General features: G+C 37.4%; 1 protein-coding gene across 3 annotated transcripts in view; it reads right to left on the bottom strand.

Annotated features, from left to right (window-relative positions):
- Nucleotides 1–2,152: 2,152 nt before the first annotated feature.
- Nucleotides 2,153–26,801, bottom strand: part of AGFG1 (ArfGAP with FG repeats 1) — a 37,717-nt gene continuing 13,068 nt past the window's right edge. The window contains exons 3-15 of one of the 3 annotated variants that reach the window (XM_082486831.1): nt 19,183–19,298; nt 18,477–18,639; nt 17,289–17,445; nt 11,185–11,304; nt 10,467–10,538; nt 9,298–9,507; nt 8,281–8,464; nt 7,492–7,571; nt 7,133–7,225; nt 5,536–5,583; nt 3,982–4,140; nt 3,266–3,357; nt 2,153–2,895 (exon numbers count right to left, since the gene is read on the bottom strand). In XM_082486831.1, the coding sequence (XP_082342957.1) occupies nt 2,836–2,895; nt 3,266–3,357; nt 3,982–4,140; nt 5,536–5,583; nt 7,133–7,225; nt 7,492–7,571; nt 8,281–8,464; nt 9,298–9,507; nt 10,467–10,538; nt 11,185–11,304; nt 17,289–17,445; nt 18,477–18,639; nt 19,183–19,298 (1,554 nt within the window). In that variant the 3' untranslated portion in view covers nt 2,153–2,835. The remainder of the gene's footprint in view (nt 2,896–3,265; nt 3,358–3,981; nt 4,141–5,535; nt 5,584–7,132; nt 7,226–7,491; nt 7,572–8,280; nt 8,465–9,297; nt 9,508–10,466; nt 10,539–11,184; nt 11,305–17,288; nt 17,446–18,476; nt 18,640–19,182; nt 19,299–26,801) is intronic. The other 2 variants (XM_082486833.1, XM_082486832.1) reach the window with 2 other exon arrangements.

Genomic DNA, 26,801 nt, shown 5'->3' on the forward strand with positions numbered 1-26,801 from the left:
ACTGGGCATCACACCTGCCTCGTAGAACTCAGGATGTACACCTCTTACAGCATCTTCTTACACACATAAAAGCTGACGTATTAGGAGTAAAAGTGTTAACCTAGAAGGTCTCCAAATTAATTTCTGTATGAGCAGGCTAAAGTTATCAAGTGAAGTGCTTTAATGCTGAAGCAGAAGAGGCTACTGAAAAGCTAGTGAAAGTATAGCTTTCTGGCAGCTATGCTAGCTGCATCAGCAATTGCGTGAACAACTGCAGAGATTTCTAAGACAAATGTTTATAATCGTGGGTGAATAAGTCATTTCATAGATACAGCTATTTTAAAAGTCCAGTCAACAAAACTGGTATGGTGTCAGTTTCTGCTCAATATAAAGGAGACTCAAAACAATACAAGATCTTCAGCTACTTGTCTGGAGTTTGACAAACTTAAAGTTGCATTATCTCCATTCAAACTAGTTAAAAATAAGACATTCCACTTTCTGCAGCATAATCTAAAACTACATGCCTTGCACACTTTACTGCTAAGAGATACTGAAATGCATTTATCAGCTTAATTTGGATCAGAACAATTTCAATAGATGCTGATCTCGTTAGCCCTTGCCCAAAGTTTAATTTACATCAATTTAGGTGAAGAGAGGACAGGATTGTTCCCCTTCCACAAGGCTGCTCATCTCATTGATGAGGTATCAGGTTGATTTGGTCCCATTCCCTGCAATAAGAATATTTAAGTATTCCACAAGGCCTCCAAACCCCTACAGTTCCCCACTCTCTACTGCATTTATGTGTTACTAGCCCAAAATAGGTAAGATCAACAAGGAAGAACCACAGCTATTTATGCTATGCTAAAAACAGTGGTGAGAGCAAGGGCATCACTAACATCCTGGAAACCTTCAATTGCTGGTGATTCGTTTAGTAAATTTCCCAGAGAATCTTGGGAATTAAGCTATACACCGCACTCTATCCAGCCGTCCTCATCAGAAGGAAGAGGCAGAATTCAAGTCTGTTTTAACTTCAAATATGCCAACAGGACAAAACCAGACAGACATTCAAGTAAGGAATGCTACTATAAGCAGCTTAGCAGCTTGTTGTATAAGCTGCCTGTCCCCTGCTTTGGGATCTCCAAAGCTTCAAAAAAAAAAAAAAAACCCCACAGATAAAATGCAGAAATTACTACCCCCCTCATAGGCAGGCAACGGAAGTCAAAAGCACTGGCATAGGAGTGTTTTTACAAGCAGTGGTCAAGTCTTTCAGCTCCCCTAGAAATAAGCAGACCTAACATTCAGGCAGTCAATAACAAGTGAAATGTGAAAATTCTTGAAGGTAAGACAGTTGTCTCAAATGGGCTCGCACATTCTTTTCTCAAAAATCATTCTGGTCTTATTTATTCCTGTTATCTTGAAAGCTGTTAGAATTTTATTCTCCAGCTGGTCAGAAACCATTTCTTTAAGCTTGCAGTTTGTGCATTCATGATATATTTACATTATTTGCTTAGTTCCAGTATTCCATTTGAACTTAAGCCAAGTTATCTGTGTTTAAAACACCATCACCAACTACGCTGATGTAGAGTTATATTTTTCTTGAACCTTCTTACTATTACAGACTAGATAAGCCAGACATTCCCCCCGCCCCCAAATTCCATTCTAGTATGGCATGAAACATTCCAGTAAATAAAAAAATCCATTGATTTAATATTCCACAGGAGGTCTTACTAATAGATATCAATTTTTAATAAAAGGAGTGCCATTACATCTGCAGCACCTTGGCCTGCTATTACACATACTGTTCTGATCACAACTAAATCTTGTTCAAAGACTGTCATTAGCTACCCTTAATTACACATCTTTTGCAGGTAACCATTTCTCAAGTAACTACCCTCCTCAGTGCTTCCAGTGTCCTTCATTACACAGCTATTCTGTCAAAATAATCCAAGTTCACTTAACATTTTCTTGTTCAATAGGTCACTTCCCTTGAGCTGGAACAGCAAGCTTAATCACAAAGACACAATGAAACATACGAGACGAGAAAGGCATGAGAAAGTTTTAAGCTTAACTCACCTTTAAGCATATTGCTTTTGAAAACTCATCTGTGTATGAGACTCAGAAATATGTACATTTTAACCCAGTAAGATGTTACTGCACAGAAATAATGCTACACAATTGTTTTTTCTAATATTTATTTTTTTCACCTGCAAACTGTAGCAAAACATGATCAGCTTTATTATGCAGACAGGTATCCCTCTAACATTAGAGATTTAGGCATGTATAAATAGAAGAGCTCTTAGGAAAGGAAAACATTTTGAGAAATGAACAAACCTTCAATTTAACTTCATGACTTCCAATACCAATGGTTAAAATGATGTAGCTCATTCATTCCAAGAGATACAACAGCACCTTAAAGTGGCTGATCTATTTCCCAGTAACATTTTTTCACATAACAATGTGTTAAAGTTACAAATACTGATATGCACAAATAGCTATCTTCTAAGAAAAATATGTACAGTACTGCAGCATAATGAATGTGGTATCTGCAATAACTTATTAGCCAATTTTAATATACATGATACCGCTACTTTTTACCTGCTAGTTCACAGGTTCGAGGATGTTACCACAGCCCTCTGTTTTGCACGTTATTACCTCGTGGGGGGGTTGGTTTTCTTGGTTTTTTGTGTATTTTTTAATAATTTTTTTTAAAGGTACACAATGCAGGCTTTTATTTTTACTTCTTAAAGACTTCTTTTGTGTTTAAAGCTAATATCAGTGAAACAAGACAACAGTGCAAGAGGCGCAGAGATGTTATGTGACCACATAAGAGTTCTTTTGGGTAAAGTGTCTATAAGGCTATAAGAAAGGATTGGTTGATGAGCTTCCTGTTGGAAATTGTCCTGTTGGTGCACCAGCCTGGGGGAAAATGAAAAAAGAAAACTAAGACAAATATTTAAGATTTTTTTCCATATTGTAAATCATAAATGCAGGATACTTAGAGAAAAGAACCTATTAGGAAATATTTCTGGTTTACGTTGCAGTCTTTAATTTGGTGGTTCTCTGAAATTACACTACTGTTAAGAGCACGGTACGCAAGTACCGCTGTTTTGACATGAACAGCCTTACAAATGTCATGCCATTGTAATAATGAATTGCATTTAGGAGAGTCACATGCTGCCTTCCCTTATTTGAAGCAAAAAAAAATAATCTTTGGGTCTTTAAGTGTTACAGATGATGACCCTTCAGACATAGAGAAGTTATTAATATCATGCAACAACTCACTCACCATAAAAGGGTTACTAGATACTCCAACAGCTGCAACTTGTCCAAAAGGAGTTACTACCGGCTTTGCCTGTCCAAATGCAGCAAAACCTGCTCCTTGGAAAGATAAGTGAAACGTATTAATACTAGTAACCAATCCTCAAAGAATTCTTTACTGCAGATCCCACACAAACATAAGTGGAAGCTTCAACTGCACGATCAGGAAGACTGATCCTACTTAAACACTATCAGGAATCTAAGTGTAAAAAGAAAAAAATATGGCTGGGCTTTTTGTTAATTTATTTTCAACTGTTTGGAACTAATCAGTTTCCAGTTTCTACATATGCACTTTTTTCAATGTTATTTTATCATTTAAATTTAGGGAGAAAGTACTTTCCGATTTTTTCTTGCCTGTGTTCTATGAAGTTAGAGAAAGTGTTCCAATCTACTGCAGACATTCCAAAAATGAAGACAAAACAATCCTTCTTGCATAAAAACCGTTTAAGACTGGGAATAAGCATAATTGAAGTATCAGATTACGACAAAATTTCAGTTGTGTCACAGCACACAACCAAGTCAGAAAAGCTTAATTACAGAGCCAAAACAGAATGTGGGAACCCCTCATCAGTATTATCAAGTTCATATAAAAATAAATACACACCCATTATTGCTAATTTACAGACTGATCATTTTCTCCATGTTTCCGATTTAAACAAGATTATCTAAACCGTACAGACCTACCATTTGGCTGCTGAGCAAAAGCAGTCTGTTGAGGGAAAGCTGCCTGGGCTGGGAACGTGGGCTGCTGGAAGTTGCCACTAAAACTAATAGGAAGACTGTAGGAGGCAGGAGTTCCAAATCCCGCGGGCATGCTAATGGATGCAGTACCAAATGTTGCTGCTGGTAGGCAAAAACACAACATTAAATTATTGGTAAGAAATCACTTTTTTCCATGAGACAAATTACTATAATGCCATGTTAAGAAGAGTCTCCTGATGCCTCAGTGACAATACAAAAGTTAGGTTCAACTTCTACAGCCACTGAACCGATTTGTTAGCTTGGATCACCACCAACTAGATGCATAATTTACTTCTGCACTTTAAAAATGAATGGAATCTTTTAAAATTTACTAGACCCAGCACATTCAGGTGTACTTTCCGAAGAAGAAATTTTTTATGTTCTCTATATTACCATATACTTCTCCCAGAGTTTTTCCTGGTAAAAGTAGGTACATATCAGAAGCAAGCACTTTCAGGCAGCATAAGCCCCTCTGTTTTTCTAACAAAAGAATGAAAGGATCTTCCTACTTCAAGCTGCATTACAGGAATTCACAAGTCAAAAAAAAAAAAAAAATCATAAGGGATACATGCATTCCCTCTCTCTTCATCCCATCCTTAATGTCACTTGAAAGGAAATTATCACCATGCACATTTTTTTTCACACAAAGTTCCTATTGTAAATGCTCTTACTGTTGAGGTAAGACTTAAAAAACAAACAAACAAACTTTTCATCTGATTCTCTGCTGAACCTTTCAAATAAAGAACGTACAGCTCATACGCTACTCCACATGCCTTCAACAAATATATAGCACACCAAGTGCAAAAATGTAGTAACAAAACCATTATTCAGTCTTTTGGGAGTTATTCTTGGAAGGACAAGGGTATAGAAGGTGTTTTTTTCGGTACAAATACAGACACTGAGCATTTTATTCTAGTTAAACCTTAGACAGGACTTTTCTTTTGAAAAGTTACATGTTAGATTTTATGCAAGCTCAACTGTTTAAAAAAAATTATATTTAATGAATATAGCTTAATTACCAGTTGAAAAAAATTACCCCAAAAGTATTCAAGGGCAAGACGTTATACATACATAAAATGCTGACAAAGTACACGCAAAACTAATGTACTAACATTCTTCAAGTTACAGATAGCAGAGAAGCCATTCAACAGGAAAACTTGCTAAAACAGCAAACAAGCACAACAAAATGAGTAGTGACTTGGGATATCCCAAAAGGCATCAAGCTACTGCTGGTAGAAACTTCAAGAGTCACTCGACTTGGTAGCATTATAGTGTGACCATGGAGGATATCAATAATGGTTTTGTTTTAGTTTAATAGTTTAGCTTAATAGGTTGCCTATGTATGTTCTTCTCTCCCTTTGCCCACACCCGCTCCATTTTAAAGACACAGGAAGTCTTCCGAAATTCTACGTGCAGAGAACCAGATAGCTGTCAATAAGCTTTTACAAGCAAGAACAATTAGCCACAAGAAACTCGATACCAAATGTGGCCACCTACCAAAATGAGCCTGAGGAAATATGTGAGAGTGCATTGCTCCCGAGAGGCCTTATGGAAGCCACAAAGAGACCAGACAACGTCAGATCATTTATACACTCTTGAAAAGTCATTTCTTAATCATATACATATAAAAGTATACAGAGATATATGTACTGAATGCTTTTTCCATCACATGACCAGCAAACAGATTTAAGATAAGAAAACCATTTGAAATAAATGCTACAAAACAGATCTCCCGTGTAATAAATAGCAAAGTTCATGCAGAAAGAAAGCTCAGCATAAAAGGACAAGTCAGAAGTTTACACCTTACACAGAAAGGGGTAGAATATTATCTTTACTTATAGTCATTATCTCTGTTATCCAGCACATAGTCTCAGTATAGCTGCCAAAGGGTTAGAGCCTCTGCAAGCCAAGGATAGCAGTTTAGAAGGTGAAAGAACAGAGTTGCCATATTCATAGAAATTTATCTAAAGAGGCTACAAGTTCTTAACGATGATCCAAAATAGCACCATTAGGAATGACATTAAAACAAGGAAAGATATTTTGGGCATTAAACAGCTGAGTAAGTTTAACTGCTTAATATATCAAAAGGGACTGAAAACAGAATTCATTTTAGCAGAGGACATGAATTTGATCAATTGAGTTTTAACTCAGCCTGATCAGTTTAATTAAATCTACCTAAAACTTAGAACAAAGCAAAAATCAATGTTAAAATGCGTACATCAGCAGATTTAAGTCTGTGGAAGCTGAGTTAATAGGTAAAAGTGCAAAACTTAAGCAGTGCCTTTGGAGAGGAAAATTAGCATAATATAAGAGTCCTCTAAATCCCAGTTCAGTGTTTTAAAGAAAAGTATAAGTTTTCTTTTTTAAAAAGTGATTAAGTTCTTGTCTATGGAATTGTGATTCTACAGAATCCTTCCCCAGAAAATTAACGTAAATCATGAGTGTAAAGATTATATTTAACCATACGTTTTATTGCTACAAAAGAAGAAAAATAAAGGACACCCCCAATGTACTGAATAAGTGGTCTGGTGAGGCGTTAACAGCCCAAAAGCCCGGTTCTAGCCCCAGCTCTTTGGTTTTGAGGGCTTTTCAGGACTTTGAAATAAATAAGAAAGAAAAAAAAAAAAAAAAAAGAGTGTACCAGCTTATCAGGGATCTTGAAAGCCCTGCTGCTTCCAGGGCAACCTGCAATGAAGCATGCTTGAAAGCCAAGGTTATATGGCCTTAGAAGGTACCCAACTGGTAATACACAGACTACAAATAGCTTAGGTAGTATTACAAGATCTTAAACAGATCATTTTGAATTTTTTTCATGGCCACCATTTGAAATCCTAGGATTGGGCCAGAAACAGGAAGCTGATGTCCTCAGCCCGATAAAAACCATCACTTATCTCAAAAAAGAAGTTAAAGTTGATTTCCACAGCCTATTCATAAATATTGTACTTCACATTGAACACAAACATATGTCAAATAGACTAGAGACAAATAATACAGAAAACCGTTAAGGAACAAATTACACATGATAAAAAAAAAAAAAAAAAAATCAATGAAAGTCTTGAAAGAGTTTCTCAGACACTGAGGTTTTTTTCCTAACCTGTTGCTCCTCGGCTATTGGTCTGGAATGGATTTGTTGAAGGTGCCACTGGGGCAACAGGGGCAGCTACAAATGGATTTGTGGAAGGTGTTGCTGAAAAGTTAAAAATATTTTTATTTAATAAAGTCTTTTAAAAATAGCCAATCTGACTCACAGTAAGTTTATATAGCTTTTATACAGATACATAAATATCTAAAATAACACATTAACTCAGGAATTGGTAACAAAATGCTTAATTTGAAATGCATCACAACAGTACTTTTTTTGAATTGTTTAGTGTCAAAGTATAGCACTATCAACTAAAAATTAGTAAGATGTTTGCTTACAGTCCACAAAAAGTATTAATAACAGTTATATACCTCCAAAGGGAGCAGGCACACTCGAAGATGCAGGCTGTGTCTGTGCAGTAGCAGCCACGGATACTGTTCCAAAAGCATTGCTGAAAATAATTCATACATTCAGTAAAGTCAGAATTGCTTGTTTAACAATTAAATACAACTTACAATTATTACTGGTACGTAAAAGAACAGAAAAGGAATGCTTATGTGCAGTTTGCAAACTGCAATATAATTCACTGATGCCAGGAACTGAGCCCCTGATGCCAGGGTCAGGGACTATAACTAGTGCTGAGCAATGAAAAGTCCTCTACACCAACAGCAGGAGAAAGAATACTGAACAAAGGCCATCAGCATAAAGGCTGCAAAGCAGAAGCTTTAGGGGCACTTGTAATACCAAGCAGAGCTATAACAGGCATGTGGTATTTAATACTTTAATGATCTAAAAAAGAAGTGGTTCACACCATTTATGTTATTAATATCTGAATAATATTTTTTGCCATAGATGATCCTATGATTTTTAGTATGCATGCAAATATTCTGTACAGAAAAGTGTTACCATTAACAGGTTTCACATGTAATGACTAGAAAGGTGCAGAGAACGTTTTGCTGGCAGAAAGTATTTATCATATCCTATCAGACAGTACTGCTATTATTTAAAACAAAGGATGCGGTTTCAGTAGTACCTTTAAACTCATTCAACATTTCCCCATTTAGATAAGAAAGAAAACCAGATTTGAGAAACAACTTTGAGCTACTTTTCTGCATATTGCTGATGTCAACGTAGAAAGTCAGCTACTTCTAACAAAGTACCTGCTAACATTACTGGTGGAAGTATACGCGTTACTAGAGGTCGCTGTGGAGCTGAACACGCTGTCTAATTCTGCTAGAGCCGCATACTTGTCTGAAGACGCACTTGATTGATTTGAGGCTGACAATGCAGGACCTGCTGATGCTGACACTACTGTACTGAAGCCACTTCCTTGCTCACTACCACCTAGAAAGAAAGAAACCACATTAAAAGTGATGAAGACCGTTTCACTTTCTGCCAACGCCAAGAACTATATGAAAGTTCACGGACAGCTGAAGTTTCAGACTTAAATATGCACTAGGGCATAGAAGAAAATGTTTAACAAGCCATTAGCTATTAGCAAAGTGTCCTGATTCTACAGATAATTCTGCAGCTCCTGGTTTTCCCAGACTCAATACTTCCATCACTTTCAACTAGAAAATTTAACAAAATGCGTATCTGCAAATTATCCATTTCAGAACAAAGCTCTATATTGCAAATCAACACAAATTTTTATACATCATTTGATAAGAAAAAAAGTTACAGAATAACTATTTTTTTTTCTCCTTAACTTAAAATCAACTGAATCCAAGTATCACTGCTACTAGTTTGTAAAACCTAGAGCCAAATCTTTCTGTGGCAGAGAGGTAGGAAAGCTACTCCGGCAGTTTTCTGCAACAACCGTAGCTCTCCATTCAAGAGCCTTCACTATAAGTTTTAGCACAAATATAAAAATATATATTTACATTTTTATATATTTTCATCATCACAGTAATAATTATTTAGATATTTCCACTTAAGAGTTATTCATCTTGATAGCAAGTAGGCTCCCAAAAAGGAGTCCTTCTGAGGACATCCTTTTGGAGTGATGTTAGTCTTAAAACCTACATCTTACATAATAAAGGAACACTAATACGAAATTCTACTGATAACTTAGAGAAAGGACATTTTGAAATACAGTTACTATTTTGACATGCACAGTCATCCTTGAGGTAAGCTACACATGTAGAATAAGCATCTCAAAGAATAAAGTTAAATACCTTGCCCTGCACTGAAGATATTATCTAAATTAGCAAGAGCGGCATATTTGTCAGCTGACTGGAGATTCGGTTTATTCGCTGCAGCTTTACTGGCTGCAGCTGCTGTTGCGTTGCTCTGAGAAGCATTGAAGGCTCCAAAATCAGCGCTGGAGGATTTGGGGAAGTTATCAAAGTGAGCAAAGTTAGCATTCACTGATCCAGCGCTTCCACCTGTAACAAATTAAGTTAAACATGATCAACACACTAAAGTTAGAAAAAGTCTCTTGAGCTGTAACTGATGGCACATTAAGCCCCTTTTTGTGATTACATGAGGCAACATGTTCCCCCTGTCCCATACCACACGTTTTAAGACCCTTTCCCATTTCCTTCAAAGTTACATTGGGTCATCAGAAAGAATAATTTTTATATTTTTCAGTCTCCAGATCAGGGACAAAAAACCCCTTCAACAGCTTAAATCACAGTCATAATTTGATCTTGAAAAACTTTATGCTATTTATGAGCTGTTAAAGTAATTTCAACAATAATATTCTGCTAGAAAAAAATAAGTATTTGTCTGAGTCTTTAATATTCAAGATACAGAAGCCTCATTTTCCTGTCATATGTGTCTAATGAATAGCTACTATTTGCATTTACTTAATGGTACAATGTTTAACCATTTCAGATGTCAGCCATTGTTCTAAGCAAAAAACGGTGCCTAGAATTCCAAGAGTAGTACGATTCCATGCCAAGGTTTAGAGAGACAGTTTGGTTCTCTGTTCTCATATTTTTAGACTACATCCAGTCAGGTAAGAGGTGAGGGGGAAGGCACAACACCGCTCTTTTCATATGAAGTCTCCACTGATGTCAGAGATACATAAATCAATTTTAAAAATCTGAGTTAGATCTACGCAACTGCACTTCAGTTCATATGTGAAACCCCGAGCTTCCATCTCTTCAGTGTCCAGACAATTTAATCTAGGCAGGTCTCATACTTAAGTTTAAATGACTTGTTCCATTAAGTGCATCACATTTTGTATACGTTGGTTGAGGATTCCACTCATACTACAGAACACACAACTTTCTAATCACATAATCAAGAATTTAAAACATATGCAACAGTAGAAATGAAAATGCTATACTACAATGGCACAAAATGAAGCAAGCCGAGTTTTCCACTGTGTGGAACTTACTGTGTACAGCCTGGAGAGGAAAAGCTGAAGTAAATTCACCAAAACTGCAGCTAGATGAAAGCGTTCTGAACGCTGGACAGCCAGAAATTGTGTGGGGGTTAAAGTTAACATAAGAAGGGAGAAAGAAAATTTGAAAAAAAAGTTTAAAACGACACGACACTCAAAAGAAAAACAAAAAAGGAAAAGAAAGTCAGTCAGCCAAAGATCTAGACAAACAGCAAGTGTAAGCTCAAGCAGAAGTTCTAAAGCACAATCAAATTAAAAGAAAGCAAAATAAATCTTAGCAATAGGCTCTACACATGAAGTCAAACATACTGAAGTGTGTGCATATGTTATACATACACATAGACACACACTTTTTTAGTACAGTGATGTGCTTTTGGGTCTACTGAAACACTTCTCTTACAAAATGAAGAGTCAATTCAATATTTATCAAAAGCAGTATGGTTTACTCTTGTCATAGTTATTTCAAGTGTAGAGCTAACAAACACATAGTGCCATAAATAAGACTTCTGAGTAGCATTAGGAAAAAAAAAAAAAAAAAAAAGAAAATCAACACCAAACAGAAGGAATTCATTTTGAGTTTCCCCAGAGCTTCAGATGGCTTGATTGCATTAAAGCAGGCAGATGCAAGAAATAAACTCAACTTAAGTACCTTCCAACATAAAGGTAAGGATTATTTCAATTAAGTATTAATCAAAAGCGCTAGGAGTTCTACCTGTATTTTGGGGCTGAAAAGAAGACTGACTTGCTGTGGGGAAACCTCCAAAATTACTCGAGCCAATAGACTGTCCAAATGCATCAAAGTTTGCAAAACCTGCATTTGCAGAGTTCTGCGCTGTAAATTGCAAAGGAACAAAACATGTTAATGGATATGGGAAATAAATACAAAAACAGATGTATTAACTGAATTCATGGTCATGACAGCCTTCCAGGGTTATATCCTACCTTGTCATTTCTTTTTACATGAAGAAGTTATACATGATATTCTACAACTGAACTGAAAGTTGTCTTTGAGCAAGCTTTCATGAATCACCTTCAGAGTTGTACTAGTTAACGCTACTTCTCACCTCCTCACACATGTGACTACTCACAACTGCATGACCAGATGGAAGTCCAGTTCAGCTTAACCCTAGACTGTTTGCAGTGGTGGCTGGTCAAGGAAAAACAGCCAAAGAGTACAGAATACCAGATGTATACCTGTAGAACCCAAACCAGGTATCATTCTAAATTTCTAGTTTCCAAAACTAGAATTTGTGGACTAACGGAACATTTCTTTGGGAATAAAAATTAAAAAGTATTTTGTAACATACTGATAATTTGAATGCCTCATATACAAAGTATTCCTTCCTTGGGTGAAGTTAGTTTGGCACTACTTGAATAGTTTGGGCTGTGTTTATAAATTCATTTCACTGGAAAATTCAGTTTTTAAAAAAACTAAATCAGAGTACAGAAATATGGAAAATCAATACCAATGTCAAGAAGATAGCATTCAGAGTGTATCCACAAAATAAAATCCAAGGAAATTTCAAATAGAATTTCAGTTTTCACCTTCCTTTCGTGCCATACTATAGGAGAAAATAAAAGTTAACACCCATCTAATTTCAAAGAGCTGGACATTCAAGCATCTATAGATTCAACAGGAATTATGTGCCTAACTGATAAGCTCCACAAATTCTTAAACACTTTTATAAGCAAGGGGTGAGGGGGAAAAACATGGTTTTAATCAAATGCAAAATAAACCCATATAGATAGATAGATAACTTGAGTTACTATCTAAAGAAAGCTCACAAAACACCTTCTAGAATAACAGATGCAATACATTATATTTTTGGATCAGGATTTGTTTATTCCGGAGGGATTTTACAGATTAAGTATATACAAAAACAATAAATTATGCTGATTGTTTAAATTCTGTTACTTAATAGCCAGAAAATGCTAATAAAACATTGCATTATTTCACTTAATCTCTATTTTAAAGGCATCTGTACTACAGATTTATAAACTAAAAGGACATTTTTATACAAACATGGTATGCCACAATGCTACTAATATAAATTAAAGTGTAAGAATTTCCCTTCGCAAGGGATGCTGGGAGAGAGGGTGAGGTTTGACTCTACTTGAATACCACTTTTTATTAGAAGTGTGCATGCATATTGGGTTCATGTGGCATGATTTTGGTAGCAGGGGGGCTGCAGGGGTGACCCCTGTGAGAAATGGGGGCAGCTTCTGATCTCTTCTGACACCCAGTTTCAGCTGGCTCCAAAGCTGACCTGCTGCTGCCCAAAGCTGAGCCCGTCAGCAATGCTGGTGGCACCTCTGTGGTAACATATTTAAGAAACGGTAAAAAGCACCGTGCAGCAGCTGTGTGAGAGAGTAGTGAGAAAAAACACAAGAAACAACCGGGCAGACACCAAGGTCAGTGAAAAGGAAGGAGGGGGGACATGCTCCAGGCACTGGAGTAGAGACCCCCCTGCAGCAGAGAAGACCATAGCGAAGGAAGTTGTCCCCCTGCAGCCCATAGAGGACCACAGTGGAACAGAAATCCACACTGCAGCCCGTGAAAGACCCCACACCAGAGCAGGTAGAGATGCCCTGAAGGAAGCTAGAGCCTGTGGAAAGCCCATGCTGGAGCAGGCTCCTGGCAGGAGCTGTGGCTAAGGGAGAGGAGCCCACATAGGAGCAGGTTTTCTGGCAGGAGCTGTGATCCTGGAGGGGAGGCCCACGCTGAAGTGGTCCATACCTGAAGGACTGTACCCCATGCAAAGGGCCCATGCTGGAACAGTTCTTGAAGAACTGTAACCCACAGAAAGGGCCCACATTTAAGAAGTCTGTGAAGGACTGTATCCCATTGTGGAGAGGGACCCCACAACGGAGCAGGGGAACTGCATGAGGAGGCTTGAATGGCAGAGATGAAGTGTTATGAACCAACTGCAAGCCACATTCCCCATCCCCCTGCACCGCTCAGGGGGAGTGCAGAAGAGTCAGGAGTAAAACTGAGCTTGGAAAGAAGGGGTGAAGGTGGGTTTAGTTGTTTGTTTGTTTTTTTTTTTTTTTTTTTTTTATTATTTCCTCACTATCCTACTCTATTATTAATTGACAATAAATTGAGTTAATCTTCCCCAACCCAAGTGTTTTGCCCATGATGGTAATTCGCAAGTCATCTCCCAGTCCTTATCTGGGCTCACAAGATTTTTTCATCATATTTTCTCCCCCCATCCTGCTGATGATGGGAATTGAGAGAGCAGCTTGGTGGGCAACTGGCAGCCACCCAAGGTAAACCCACCACAACAGGAGAGTCAAGAAGAGGGGGGGAATCAACGAGAAAGCAAGGTCTTGCAAAAGTTCTGTCTTAAAATTTTCACCTTTAAAAGTATGCAAGGAGAAAAACAACTGAGGAAAAATAGTTTCTGTTACTACACCACCTGTATTGGTTCAAACAGCATTCTACAGACTTCAACTCCAAATTCCACTTTTTTGTTCGTTTGTTTTGTTTTTAAACCAGTAGCTTTAAGAGGAATAGACCAATAATTCAATTGCACCTTGCTTTAGAATGAAAGTGATGCTTTCATCCTGATGCATCAATTGGATAGGGGCTACTCGAAGACTGATGTTTAGTTGACCAAATAGGATTAAGCACATAAACATCACTCCTAGAATTTTAACAAAATTTTTCATTTTAACAACTCACACAAACAGAATACTATGTCAAGAATCTTAAATGAAATATCTTTGGGGGTCTAGATTAAAAATTGGAATGTACATTACAGGCCACCTAACAATTTTATTGCATCAGCTGACACAGAAAGTATGATTTGCAAGTGGGCCCACGTTAAAACAGCAGAACTGTCTGAATACTCTGCAGAAGAGTCTTTACATTAATCTTGCCTTATTTTGTGTGGTAAAATTTAAACCTATGTAAAAGTGGCAGAAAGTTAAAGACTTTACTTTCCTGTACCTGAACAATATGTAGATTGGCAATTCCAAAATTCAGTTCTCCACGCAGAAACCCAAGAACAACCCTAAGCAAGTTAAGGAACTGCAGTGCACTGCACACCGGTTAAGATTTACAACTGCTGTTCTGTCTGCAGATCAATGAGGCAGTACAAAAGCTGGCTGGCTAAAGCTAGCTCAAGTATGACAGCACCAGTCATGGCAATGCAAGCTGCCTCTACAATTTTTGCATAGTTTATTCTGTGAGGTTTGCAATACCTAGTGTGGAATAAAGGCATGAAACATTGCCAAACCAAAAAAAAAAACAAACCTAAAATTAAGTTCACATGTATTCAATTACAAAATTGAAAATAATTCTCCGGAAGACAATAACTATGTTGTACTATTTTACTTCTTCTGGGTAAAGCCTCTTCTCCCTTGTTACCCTTGATAGAGTTGTGCTGTATCACGACACCTTTTTAATATCTTTTGTGCAGGTCTTCTATTCCATTAGTTTATAGGAAGTCTACATGCCAAAAATTTTTCTCTTTTTTGTCGCTATTACCCGTCTGTACACTACAGAACAGTTATCTTCAAAATCTCATTTTACAGACATTATGGAATTTTGCAAATTAAATACAGAGAGTGAATATAAGGTCTGTTGCATCTTGAAGGGGAAACATACTATGTCCAGAGCCAGCTTAGTACATTGGAAAACTCAGGAAAAGGAACACATCAAAAGTTGCACTTCCTGCATAATTTTCAAGCTTTACATCTACACTTTAGAGATCACAGCACAAGTTTGTTAATATCTTCCTATCAGCTGATGCACTCAGTTGTGCCTTAACTGCAGAAACAGTAACTTACATTGAAAGACCTTAAATTTGCTGGTGCTCTTCAACGATTTCTTTAGTTAACCATAGTGTACATGAAGGGAAGTCCATCCTCCGTAAGCACAGCTAAAACCAAGACTTAAATCAAGAACACCAGACCATAAACTTCGAGAAAGCAGTGCTGGACTCAGTGCAAGTCCTTCCATCCTCTGCTGTAGTGTCTGATTACTAAGAAAAGTTACATGTTTATACAGCTCCTTAAATGAGCACTTAAAACTCATTTTTGCCAAAGCTGGCGGACTGCTCAACCCTCCTTTTATTCCAAAGGGAAGAGTCTAACATTACATTATTAGTTTCAGTTAACACTACCCTGTGGTTACTGCACACAGAACAAGTCCTACAAGTGTTTTACCCTAACAAGTCAGAAAACACCTTCAGATAAACGAGTCTGCAATACCCATTCTGTTATCACATGCTCAGAATTCAATTTGTGTCTTTTAGAAACTGATTTACCAGCCCTGAAACTGTTTTGGGTTCTAAAACTTATGGAAAGGAGTCATGGGAATTACTGCAATGGTTAATTATTGAAACAGAAAACTAGCAAGTACAGGGAAGTACTCCTCTCAATTTTGATTTTCAGCCCTTATTTCAAACAGAAATTAACAGACTAAAGATTATATTTGTTCTGGAGTGTTCATACTGCTTTTTATCCTTTTAAAAATTACCCAGCAGAGATGCAGTGCAATTTTACCTAGATTTGGAACACGGTACTGAAATATCACTTTAATGGAATTATCATCTGCTGAAACCCACAAAGAGTAGTTAAGTGTATATAAATATAGAATCATTCAGCAACAAGTTTGGAAAGAATAAGTTACAAGAAAGAATTAAGTATCTGCAGCCTCTTTAGTAACAGTGTACAACACTGTCCAGTCAGCACAAGTTCTCCTAGTTAAATATACCTCCAAAAAGATGACTAACATGAATCTTACATTAAGGATTTTACAAAATACACTGCAATGGCAATTCTTATCCTGTATTACTGAATTCAGCCACTTATTTCACAACATTCTTTTTTGAAAGTTAACTTTGAGAAAGCCTTGATACTTTGCTCAGTTCCTCAGGTGTGCCTTAAGTCCCTTCCACCACCCTTCCTCTCAGCTGTTAACAATTTCAGGACTGATTTGCAAGAAATATCTCTTATTCTTGTTAGCTTAGCAGCACCACAGTTTCTCTCAGAAAAAAAAAAAAAACAAAACAAAAAAAACACACAGATGAAAAGCTCAGTCTGACAAGGCAGGCAAAGGTACTTTCCCACAATTACAATGCAAGTTAGCAACAACATACTTCAGTGACCACAGAATCAAGTTTTTCTTTAGAATAGACTTCTATGGCTCAAGATCTCTGGCTGAAAATAAACCCTGAGGGCTCAATATATTTTACTGAAGTCATTCTTGAGGAATTCAAGGCCCACCCCCATCCTTAGTCAATACATATGCTCAAAGCTTGTTTATTCTTCCTGAAACTACAGAGTACTACCCACATGATGGCTAGTATTCACTTTTCAAATAGACACACACAAAAGAGGAGATCATTCTTTAAACTGAGGAAGCCTTAGTTTTTCTTTTAAAAAAATTGAGTTATTGTCAATCCATTTGAACTCCCTTGAAGTCTCTGTATCTGCTTTCTTTCCATGAATGCTCTTCCTAATAATTTTCAGAAAGAAAATTAAAGGTCTAATATCAGCTTCTCCCTACATTCTGTTACTCATGCTCACACTCTCTCCCCCAAAGAATTTAAAGTTCTAGTAGTAGGCAGAAACAGTCTAATCATACATATCATAGAAAATAGCTAGAGCAACTCCCACCTCAAAAAGCAGGATTATCAGCATTTGTCTTCAACCTTTCTTTATAAAGATCTAAAGGAAATCTTGAGCAATACAGTATTCTCAAGGCACAGAAATAACATATACCTTAAGAAGTTTAGACTAACGTAATCAGAAATTAAAACTACATTTTATACATTTAAAAAGGGATACACTGCTCAGAATACTTACCTGTATGACTGTTGAAGTGTGCAAAATTAGCAAAATTTGCTGTAGCAGTTGACTGAGGAGGAGCAGCAGCAAAGATATCTGAGCCAAGGTCACTGAGGAGGTCAAATTGTTTCTTTTCTTGTTGCTGCTGTCCTTGAGATCGAACTACAACAGGAGACTACAAACAATATTTCAATTAGCTAACACAAAAAAGCTGATATTTTACCAAACTGATTTTGAAAGATACTAGAAGCATAGACTAAGCATGTTTCTTTAACAAGCCATTTATTCCTGAAGTTTAAGAAGCTGTATACAGCACAGACCCTCCTCCTCCAGCATGAAGTAGACAATCTATTTATGCTATTATGGCAGCTTTTAAAGGAACTCTGCAGCAGATTTCCATGGATTAATAGGGCCTAGAAGAACAAGGTAGCAGCATATAAGCAACTTCAAAATTATGTATTTAAAATTGCACATACTGTACAAATGCAAGCAATAGAACTTAATTTCACAATTTGTAAAATAGTTATTCATTGCATTCTGAAAAAAAATTTAGAATTCAGAAGAGGGAGAGAAAAATTGAAGACTTTCATAGCAAGGCTGCAAGCTGCAAATTTATACTCTGACTCTTAAGAGGTCCATTCAAGCGCTGCCTGTATCCTAAAGGTAAAACACTTTTTTCAAAAAACTGTCTTCCCTCCAAAACTTAAGTACATAGGGTTGTTTGGCTTTACACAATAGCATACAGACACTCCCTGAAAACCATTTGAAAGACAGTTGCATAGCAAGTCATAATGAACATGCATGCTTTTCACCCATATGTTCACTACTAATCTCATGGTTAACAGTAGCAGCCATTTTATTGTTTTCAAATAAAAAAACAAACATGAAAAATATATCACATTAGGTTCAAACTTTAGAGATATTTAAACAAAAGACAATCATAATTAAACTTGTCAATCACACTGGAAAATTCTGCTTACTCAAAATAACCACTGAAAGAAGTAAATCAGTTTTGTCAATAGAAACAAGCTTAATTTAGAACCTGATCTGCAAACACCTGTATACTTCAACAAAATACATAAAATAAAGTTGTCTTTAGTGATCATATTATTTGGTAACAGTTGCTACTGCAAGAATTCTTGTGCCACTGAAAGAGAAAAAGTACTGCCGAATAGTTCTGCGCTCTTCAGTTCTATCATGACTCACTTGGCTAGGTGTGCCCTTGTTTAAGTGCAGTGTGGGTGCAGCTTCTCCCAAGAGAGATTTGAGTGGCTTCACCTCTGGTGTGCTGCTTGTACTACTAGCAGAAGAACCCGATATGGATGCATGGACTGATGCCACCACCTTTGCTTGCTCTGGAGGAACATACCTACATTCAAAAAGAGCAATGGTTTTTACAACTTTACATGAAAACTTCTGCTCAACATTCACAAGACTCAAGTGTGAGAACCAGTAGACCTCAGCTTTCTTGTTTTAACCACTGACCCTGCAACAAATTCTCTCAGTAGTTTGCAAAACAGCCATTATTTAAATATGCCATTTTTTTTAAAAATGGACTAGAACTCCAAGTCATCTATTTTTTGTAGCACTTATTAAATAAAAGCCACACGTGTCTTCTACCTCCTAATGAAAGCCTGCGAAACCCTTACTTTACACTGTTGATGACATCCCCTTAAGCTATTTCTGTTCCACCAATATGAACTAAACATTGAGAAACTTATTTAAATAGGTTGTCTTCTCTGCTTCCTGTAGAAGCTCTGAATAAAGTGCAGAAATCATTTTCCTTTACAGAGCTGTGTGATCTAGTCCAAAGAGCACACAAGAAGGAACACACGCTCAAGAATGTGAGGATAACAGTCCATCTTGACTTCTTGTCACAGAATCAATCTTTATAATTGTAAAGCTATCTTACCATCTCTTCTTTTCATATTTTTCCTGTAGAAATTCCTTTACTTTCTGTGGATCCCTGAAGTCTGGAATTGCTGATGATCTATCATCAAATAGGCCTAGCCAAATCTGTTTGCACACCTTAAAAAAAAAAAAAAACACACAAACAACAAACCACGGATTAATCTCAGAAAATATCTTAATTCAAAACCTATTTAAGTTAACAATTGTTAATATATCAAACCATTAAAAAGTGTGTGGCTGCACATTTTTTTTGTTCCAGACTGAGCTGCTTTAACAACTGACTGGTGCACCATGTACTGGTCTAAATACTTAAAAGTTGAAAGACCATCTGTTATAGCAGGACAAGCAAACCCTAGCATTCAATTTCACCACCAAATACTGCTTTTACAAAATATTTGTAGTATGTACTCATGAAGGGGCAAAGCACCAAATTTCTACCTGTGATCTTTAATACTCTCTCCTTCACCTAATTCTACACATTCCCTTACCTGTACTTCACGGTTTAAACTGTTTCAACAGATGCCATATGCCAAAACCCCCAGATGGTAGCTTTTAAAAGGTCTGAGGTTTAGTATTTATACTTATAATTACTATTTGAGTATCAGAACTTTTTTTTTTTTTAAACAGCCTTTCTTACCATGATGCAGTTTCTATGGTATCACATACATTTAATTTGAGTGAGGGTATGAGAGAAGGGGGGGGAAATACTCTTGCTCTACTTTAATTTTCTAATTGCAGTTTTGAGTGAGCAAAAGTTGAAGCGATCGCAAATTCTCAGTATGTTCAGCTTCAATTCCTGTCCAAAACAGCAGGAAAGGTGACTATCCTCAAAAATAAACAAGACACAGGAGTTGTCACACTGAAACCATTTTCTTTAAGCACTTAAGACTACTCTGCAAGTAACCTGAATACGTACCCAAATGATACACCAAACACTAGTGACTGTCTAAAGACAGAGAGGTTTCTTCCAGAGAAGTGAAGTCAAAAAAGCATTGGTTTTGTGATGCATACCATTTCTTCCCACACCCTTTCTGAAATAGTCCTGACCATCTCTTACATGCCTCCTACAAACACCACCCTGTATCCCTGCAATAGGGTCAGGTTTTCATCAGTGTCCCCATGACCTTCAGAGGAAATACTTGCTCTAACAAGCAAGAGCTGCACAAACCGATTACCCTGAAAGCTAACAAATTAAGGCAGAAGCTGCGATACTTCCACTACATCATCTTCCCCAGAGAGGTTTTTTTCTTCTTTACCTGGTCAACTAACTTCACCAAAATCATAGCAACTTTGCCTCTTTGGGGGTGCTAGTTGTCAAATGTGACAAATCTTATAGATCGTTTCAAAGACTGGTCAGGATTAGAGAGATTAGACAGCATAAGTATTTCATACTCTGTCTCTATTTTATATAGCCTGCTTGCATGTCCAACGCTCCACAGCCCTTATTTTCATCTACTGGATAGAGATAAACAACAATGGAAACAGATCTAGTGATCAAAGGACAGCTCTACGTTAGTGATTTTAATACTCATCTAAAAATATGATCAGTAGTTCCCACTTCAACTAAACTCAGCTATCCAGCATTCATTCAGCAATAGTACTCCACAAAAGGGTTAAGTTCAATGCACTGATGTGAGTTTGCAAATTTAAACAGTCATTACTTGCAGTACCGTAATAGATGCAATGAAACTGAACGTATTTGTTCAATACTTCTTCATACAAAGTTAGAAGATATAAACTTAGTCAAAAAAGTCACAGTTCTGTTCTAAAATAGCTAATAGCATGAAGCACTATTTTAATAGTAGCAGTCTTTCACATAAGCACTATAAATTGTGTCAGCAAAAAGTAAAGTCAAAACATTTATGGGTATAGCTTTATGTGGGCCAGCCGTAGTCTTTCCATACGTAGTTTTGTCAATATAACTGCACCAACTAGCAGCCATTTGATGGCTAGAAGGGAGAGAAGTCCTGTTTGTGGCTAGTTACAGAATACCTGGCTGCAGAAGCTGGTGGTGTCCAAATCCACACAGTTCCCCCCAGCCCCCAACCTCAACTTCAGTGTTTTCTGATATTCCTCCCAACACTGAAGAAAAACGTTATGACTAATTTCAGACAAGCAGAAAGACAAATGTTAGAACAGCCCCCACTTGATCCTGCACCTAGCAGAATAACCCTCAGGGCTCTACTGTGATGGATCAGTTTGCATCCAGCCTAAGATGTTTGAGTGAATGAAAGAGGAAGTCCTCTTCCCCACCCATATCAGGCCATTAAATTACTCCCCCTTTCTCCTACCACCCAAAACAAGGCAGATCAAAGAAACTCACCACAATTCTCATGTCACTAGTACCACTGAAACCTATAATGAGATCAACTCACAGCAACAGTCAAACCACAATCCAGTTTTTCACCTTTCTCCCTCCCTGTTTTCTGCTTCATCTTCACCCCAAAATGCCAAAGCATTCAGAGCGAGGCGAAAAGAAAAAAAAAGAAAGACACACACACACACACAGAAACAAACCCCAAAAAAAAAAAAAAAACAAACAAAAAACCCACCACCACCCACCCCACTCAGTGTCAAATATTCTCAAGCCTTCCTGACCATTACAGAGAATTTCTAAGAGAAATCAGAAAACAAAGTCCTGCGTGACTTTAGATCATTCGCCAGCTATGCAGCTATAGCAGATACCGGTTCTATCAATATGCAAACAGGTACGAAGGGGAACTGTGCTGTCCAAACACATTGTTAGTTTAAAACGATGCAAACTTCTTGAAGGCATCAATTCTTACATTGCAGTGCAGTTTTTGCAAACCTTCAGAAAGCTGGCTTCCAAAAGTGTTTCCTCGAGCAACTAATTTCTTCTAAATACCTAAACACAAAAGCAGTAACAACTGAAATATGCCTTAAGTCACTATTATAATTTATTTAATTACACCTGCCAGGTAGTCTTTTATTGGTTCTCTGTTACCGGTAGCAGAGAGAACAGTATTACTTATGGGCAACACACAACCACCAAGCAGAAGAACCTAGACTTACTCACGCACAATTCAGCAAGAAGTTCTCATTTTGACAGAGTTTAACAGCAGTAACTATACAAACACGGGTTACAACATTTACTTTACTAAACCAGAGGTGCAAAATTAAGTTTCTTTGCCTAAAGAGTTCTCAGAGAAAGTATGATTTCTTAGATGTCTTCAGTACAGACAAGCCCTTTAGAAAGCCAAATTTTATAAAGCTTTAATATCACACAAGAAACTATTAAAAGGCAGTCTTGTCTATTTCTGTATGAAGCACCACACAATGCTTTGAACATCAGCAGCCTTTCCAAGCAAGCATTCAGAATACAATAAAAGGCCCGTTGTCTTTCCCTGTTTGCTGGTGACCTGTATGCTCTTTCTAGCCATACTTTTGTTACTATCATCTGACTTGACAGGGATCCACAATACGGCATTGATTATGCTTCAAGCGAGCCATAATACACAGTTTTCAGCCATCTACAAAACAGTAAATGGCAATGTGCTGTGCAATACTAAATCAAAACTGGAAATTAAAATTAAAGAAAAAATATCACAGACAAAGCTCGTATTGCCATACAACTGTAGTTCTTTAAAATAGTTATCTTTCCATAGTCTTAAAAATAAGTCACTAACAGTACTTAATCTCGGGCAAAGAAAAGTTTGCTGTGACAAACGTAAATATTTTTACTGATTGGGCGATCACATTTTTTACTTCAATGCTATTTAAAAGTTACTCTTACAATAAAAATCAAGGAAATTTACGCCATACAACTTGCTTTTGAGTTACGGTGGGGAATGATCACTCAGCATTTACATCTCTGGTACCCTGCCTACTCCCCACTAATCACAGCTTTTAAATCCACTATCTGGACTTGAGAGCACTTGAGATACTAGAAGTATCACAAAAGTAGCACTTGAGATACTAAAAGTAACACAAAAAGAAAGAATTAGTAGAAGTGTAGAAGCAAAGATTCAGAACAATTTGAATGTGATATCCAAAAGAGCATATATTTCAAAACACCCCTCTACTCTAACTAATCCATATATAAATCAGACCTGCTGATTCAGAAAATGCTACTGCCCGAGTTTCATGATACATCTTAAGCTCCCTTTTAAGAGAATTACTCATTCCTTTGCTTTTACAGATAACACATGAAGCAGAATCCCAACTCACTAGAACATTATACAACATTACTATGCAGGTACCAGGCCTAAAAATTCTATGGCTTTCTGAAATCCTTCTACATCGCACTATGTTCTTGGGGATATTCTGGTTCAGCCATTTAACATCAATATTGTTCTTTTTGCAACAGCAGCACAAATAAGCCTCTGCTCAAAAGCTCCGTTCATTCACCAAAAGCCTTGCTTATACTCCTCCTTTTGATAACGAAAGCTCTATTAAACAAAATGCTTTGCTTAGAGAAGAGCCTGGCAAGCTGGAGCCAAGAGTAAATGTTCAAGTTACGTGGAAGCCCCTAGAAACAGTGGAACATATCCAACAATCCATAATCATTGTCCACTGTCCCTGAAAAGTGTAATTAGTCCATGTTCCACTGGTTCACCAATGCAGCAAGAAAAAAAACCCATAGCATTGAAGTCAGAATGATTAAGCATATGCAGCATTTGAAAGTCTACTTTTGTTGAAGGGTTGACAGAAGCAAGACTTTGAAGTTGTGCCTGCCTCTACTATATTGTGGAAGCTGCAAAGCACCAAGATAAAGCAAAGTTTTACCTTATAAGGTAACAATAAGTAGAACACAAGATTCAGCAGTTATCTTCATGAAATGTAGAAGTTCATGAGAATCCTTTTACAACTGGTTTGGGAAGAACAGTACCTGTTCTCTGCCAACAAGCTCCAATCCTGCAAGGGATGTCATTAGACATTTGGCAACTAGATACTGGGAAGTTCAGAATTAGATCAGTAAGTACAGCATGAAGCAAAGAGGGAAACAAAATCACAACCAGCTTCAACCTACTCACCCTGACCTAGATAAAAACCCAGGAGGCAGCAAGGCAGAAACTGTGAGTTGCCATAACTTAAATGTATCACTGAAAGAAGAAATTGGGCCAAGCGCATTGTATGTTATAATTAAGTCTTTACCTACATTCTCTTCATACTATTGGTTTCCCTGAGTCTGCACTTAACAGCTATTCTATTTGAGGGATAAACTGTTTTTCCTAGAATAACTGCATTTACCTATCTTGTTTTCCATACATGATTTACATTTGTAGTTCTACAGTTTTAGTAATTGCCCTTGTTTTCAGCTTTGACAGAAAGGAACAAACAACTCATCCCATTCATTGCAAATCTGGTACTCCAGAATATAAAGCTGACCAGAAAGGCTTCCAGTTTAAAATCCAGCCTCCTAGTAACACTTCATGCTTTCAGGAGTTCCAGGCAGGGCTCAAAAGCTAAGAAGAACATAAACATACCTATTTTCCACAAATGTTTAGCTTTTGGTTTTGCTTCTAGGTTTGTCATCACATTTGGTTGGGGGTTTTTTGCGTGTGTGTTTTTACAGAGTTGGGAATCTGGGGAAGGACAGACACTAAAAAACTTCTGATAAAGAAAAAAATAAATCAGCAGTATCTATCAAATGTTGCAGAAAGCCTGAGACAATCTAAGATTTCAGTATTCCAGTGCTACATATTTCAACTCCCAAACAACACTTTACCATGTCATAACTATTTCACCGATACAGATCTCCAGTGTGGGGGGGGGGAAGGCGGATATGGGAGAGACAAAGGCCTTCTGCTTACACAACACATTGAGCCACCACATTTTAGAAACTCCTGTTCGCATAGTTGTGCTAGTTAGGAATAACAAAAAGTCAGTTAGGCCAGCAAAATTAAGTTTTTGCTCACACAGTCACCTTGTCTTGTATGCAGTGAAGGCAGCACGGCAAGGAAAAGCTGTAATAGGACAAGAATTTCTGCTGGTGGAAGCTGCACTTCATCTAGGAAAAAGCACACTACTAGCCCTACAGCACTTCTTGTTCAGACGCAGACATACCATCGCATAGGAAGATTACACATCAGTCTAGTTTTAAAAAATTCTAACGAGATATTACCTTTCAGGAGTCTGGTAAATGCCAAATTAGATTTCTTCTTCTCCCCTCCACCCCCCAATAAAATAACCTCAGTTATGCACCAAATGCAATGCTGACAGTGCAAAGAACTACAGATTACCACACAACAAAACTATGTTCCAAAACATAATACTCACCACAGGAAGAAAGATTTGGAAACAGTTCCCTTAAGTAAGCAAGTTATAGCTTTGTTTAGTAATTCAGCACTTCTGATGTCAATATTATTCATTAATCTCTGTAGGTTAAAAGAATTTTATACTGCCAGTACACTGGTTTCAAAGTCAGTTTGGGTCCAGAAGCTCCAGCTGCTTTCATAAGCACAGAGTCCAAGCTAGCAAACTCTGCTAACAAAGATATTGTTCTATACACAATCAGCTCATGTATCTCTATATCGTATTAGCAGAACCAGGGATGTACAAGGACACCTGACTGCACAGCTCATGCTGTCAGGACTCATCAGCTTCGGCTTAGCACTGCTCTTTCCACTCCAGAGTTTCTAGGCCACATTCCATAGTAAAGGAGATTCTAGGAAAGCATTTTGGTTAGGCCAACGTCAGCTCTGAACCAGCCCCACACTGCTACTAGTTCTGCAAGACTGTGGGAAACTGGTACTTGCACAGATGCTATCAAGAGTCAGGAAGACTGACATCAAAACAAAATTAAGCACTGTTAAATTAACCCCAAGCAGCTAAGCATACCTGCAGAGCATTCTACTCATCAGCTCAGGTAAACATGGTCTTTGCCCCCAGAGGAACACAGATTTTCCAAATACAAGACCATCCAAATCATTTTCATCTTCCACCAGATGCATATGAGAATAGGCTATTTGGAAAGGTTATAAAATATCTGACACTTTTCAAAAGTGTAGTAGAAAAATTAACTATGTAAATCGTTTGCCTCATAATAAATACTATTTTTCAGCTTCAGGGAAAGCTTCACAGCTATAATGGCAACATGAGATTACTACCACCTCCACTTTCTGCAAACAGCGAGTTCACTTTTTACTACCATTGCACTACTGAATCAGAGGCCTAATCAACGTTAGCATCATTAGATAATGAGTTTTCAAACAGAACCATCTCCATACCACTCCTCATTATTCCTAACATGAAAATACAGTGGGAAAATACCTCACACTGCTCTTCGCGAAGAGAATGAGGAGGGGACAAAATCCTACCCAGTGAGTCAGAATTGCCTTTATCCTTCAGAAGGACTTCAGAAGGCACTTGAACATCAGCTTGAAGATGTCTCCATTCTTGCTGCAAAATTGTGCTAACCTCAACATTAGCAAAACCAGAGTCTGGACATCTGTTTATACCTGCAGATGAGTAAGCAACACCAAAATATACGTCTTCTAATACTGTAAAAAGTTTTAAATCTGTATTTGAAGCAGTAAAAACTCATTCAAAAAAAGTTCACCTTACCTGTGCCAGAAAAACATTCCTTGGAGGGTTTGCTGGTTTTGGCTGGGATGGAGTTAATTCTTTTCATAGTAGCTAGTATGGGGCTATGTTTTG

Source organism: Vanellus vanellus (assembly GCF_965231255.1).
Source record: "Vanellus vanellus genome assembly, chromosome: 8".
NCBI lineage: Eukaryota > Metazoa > Chordata > Aves > Charadriiformes > Charadriidae > Vanellus > Vanellus vanellus.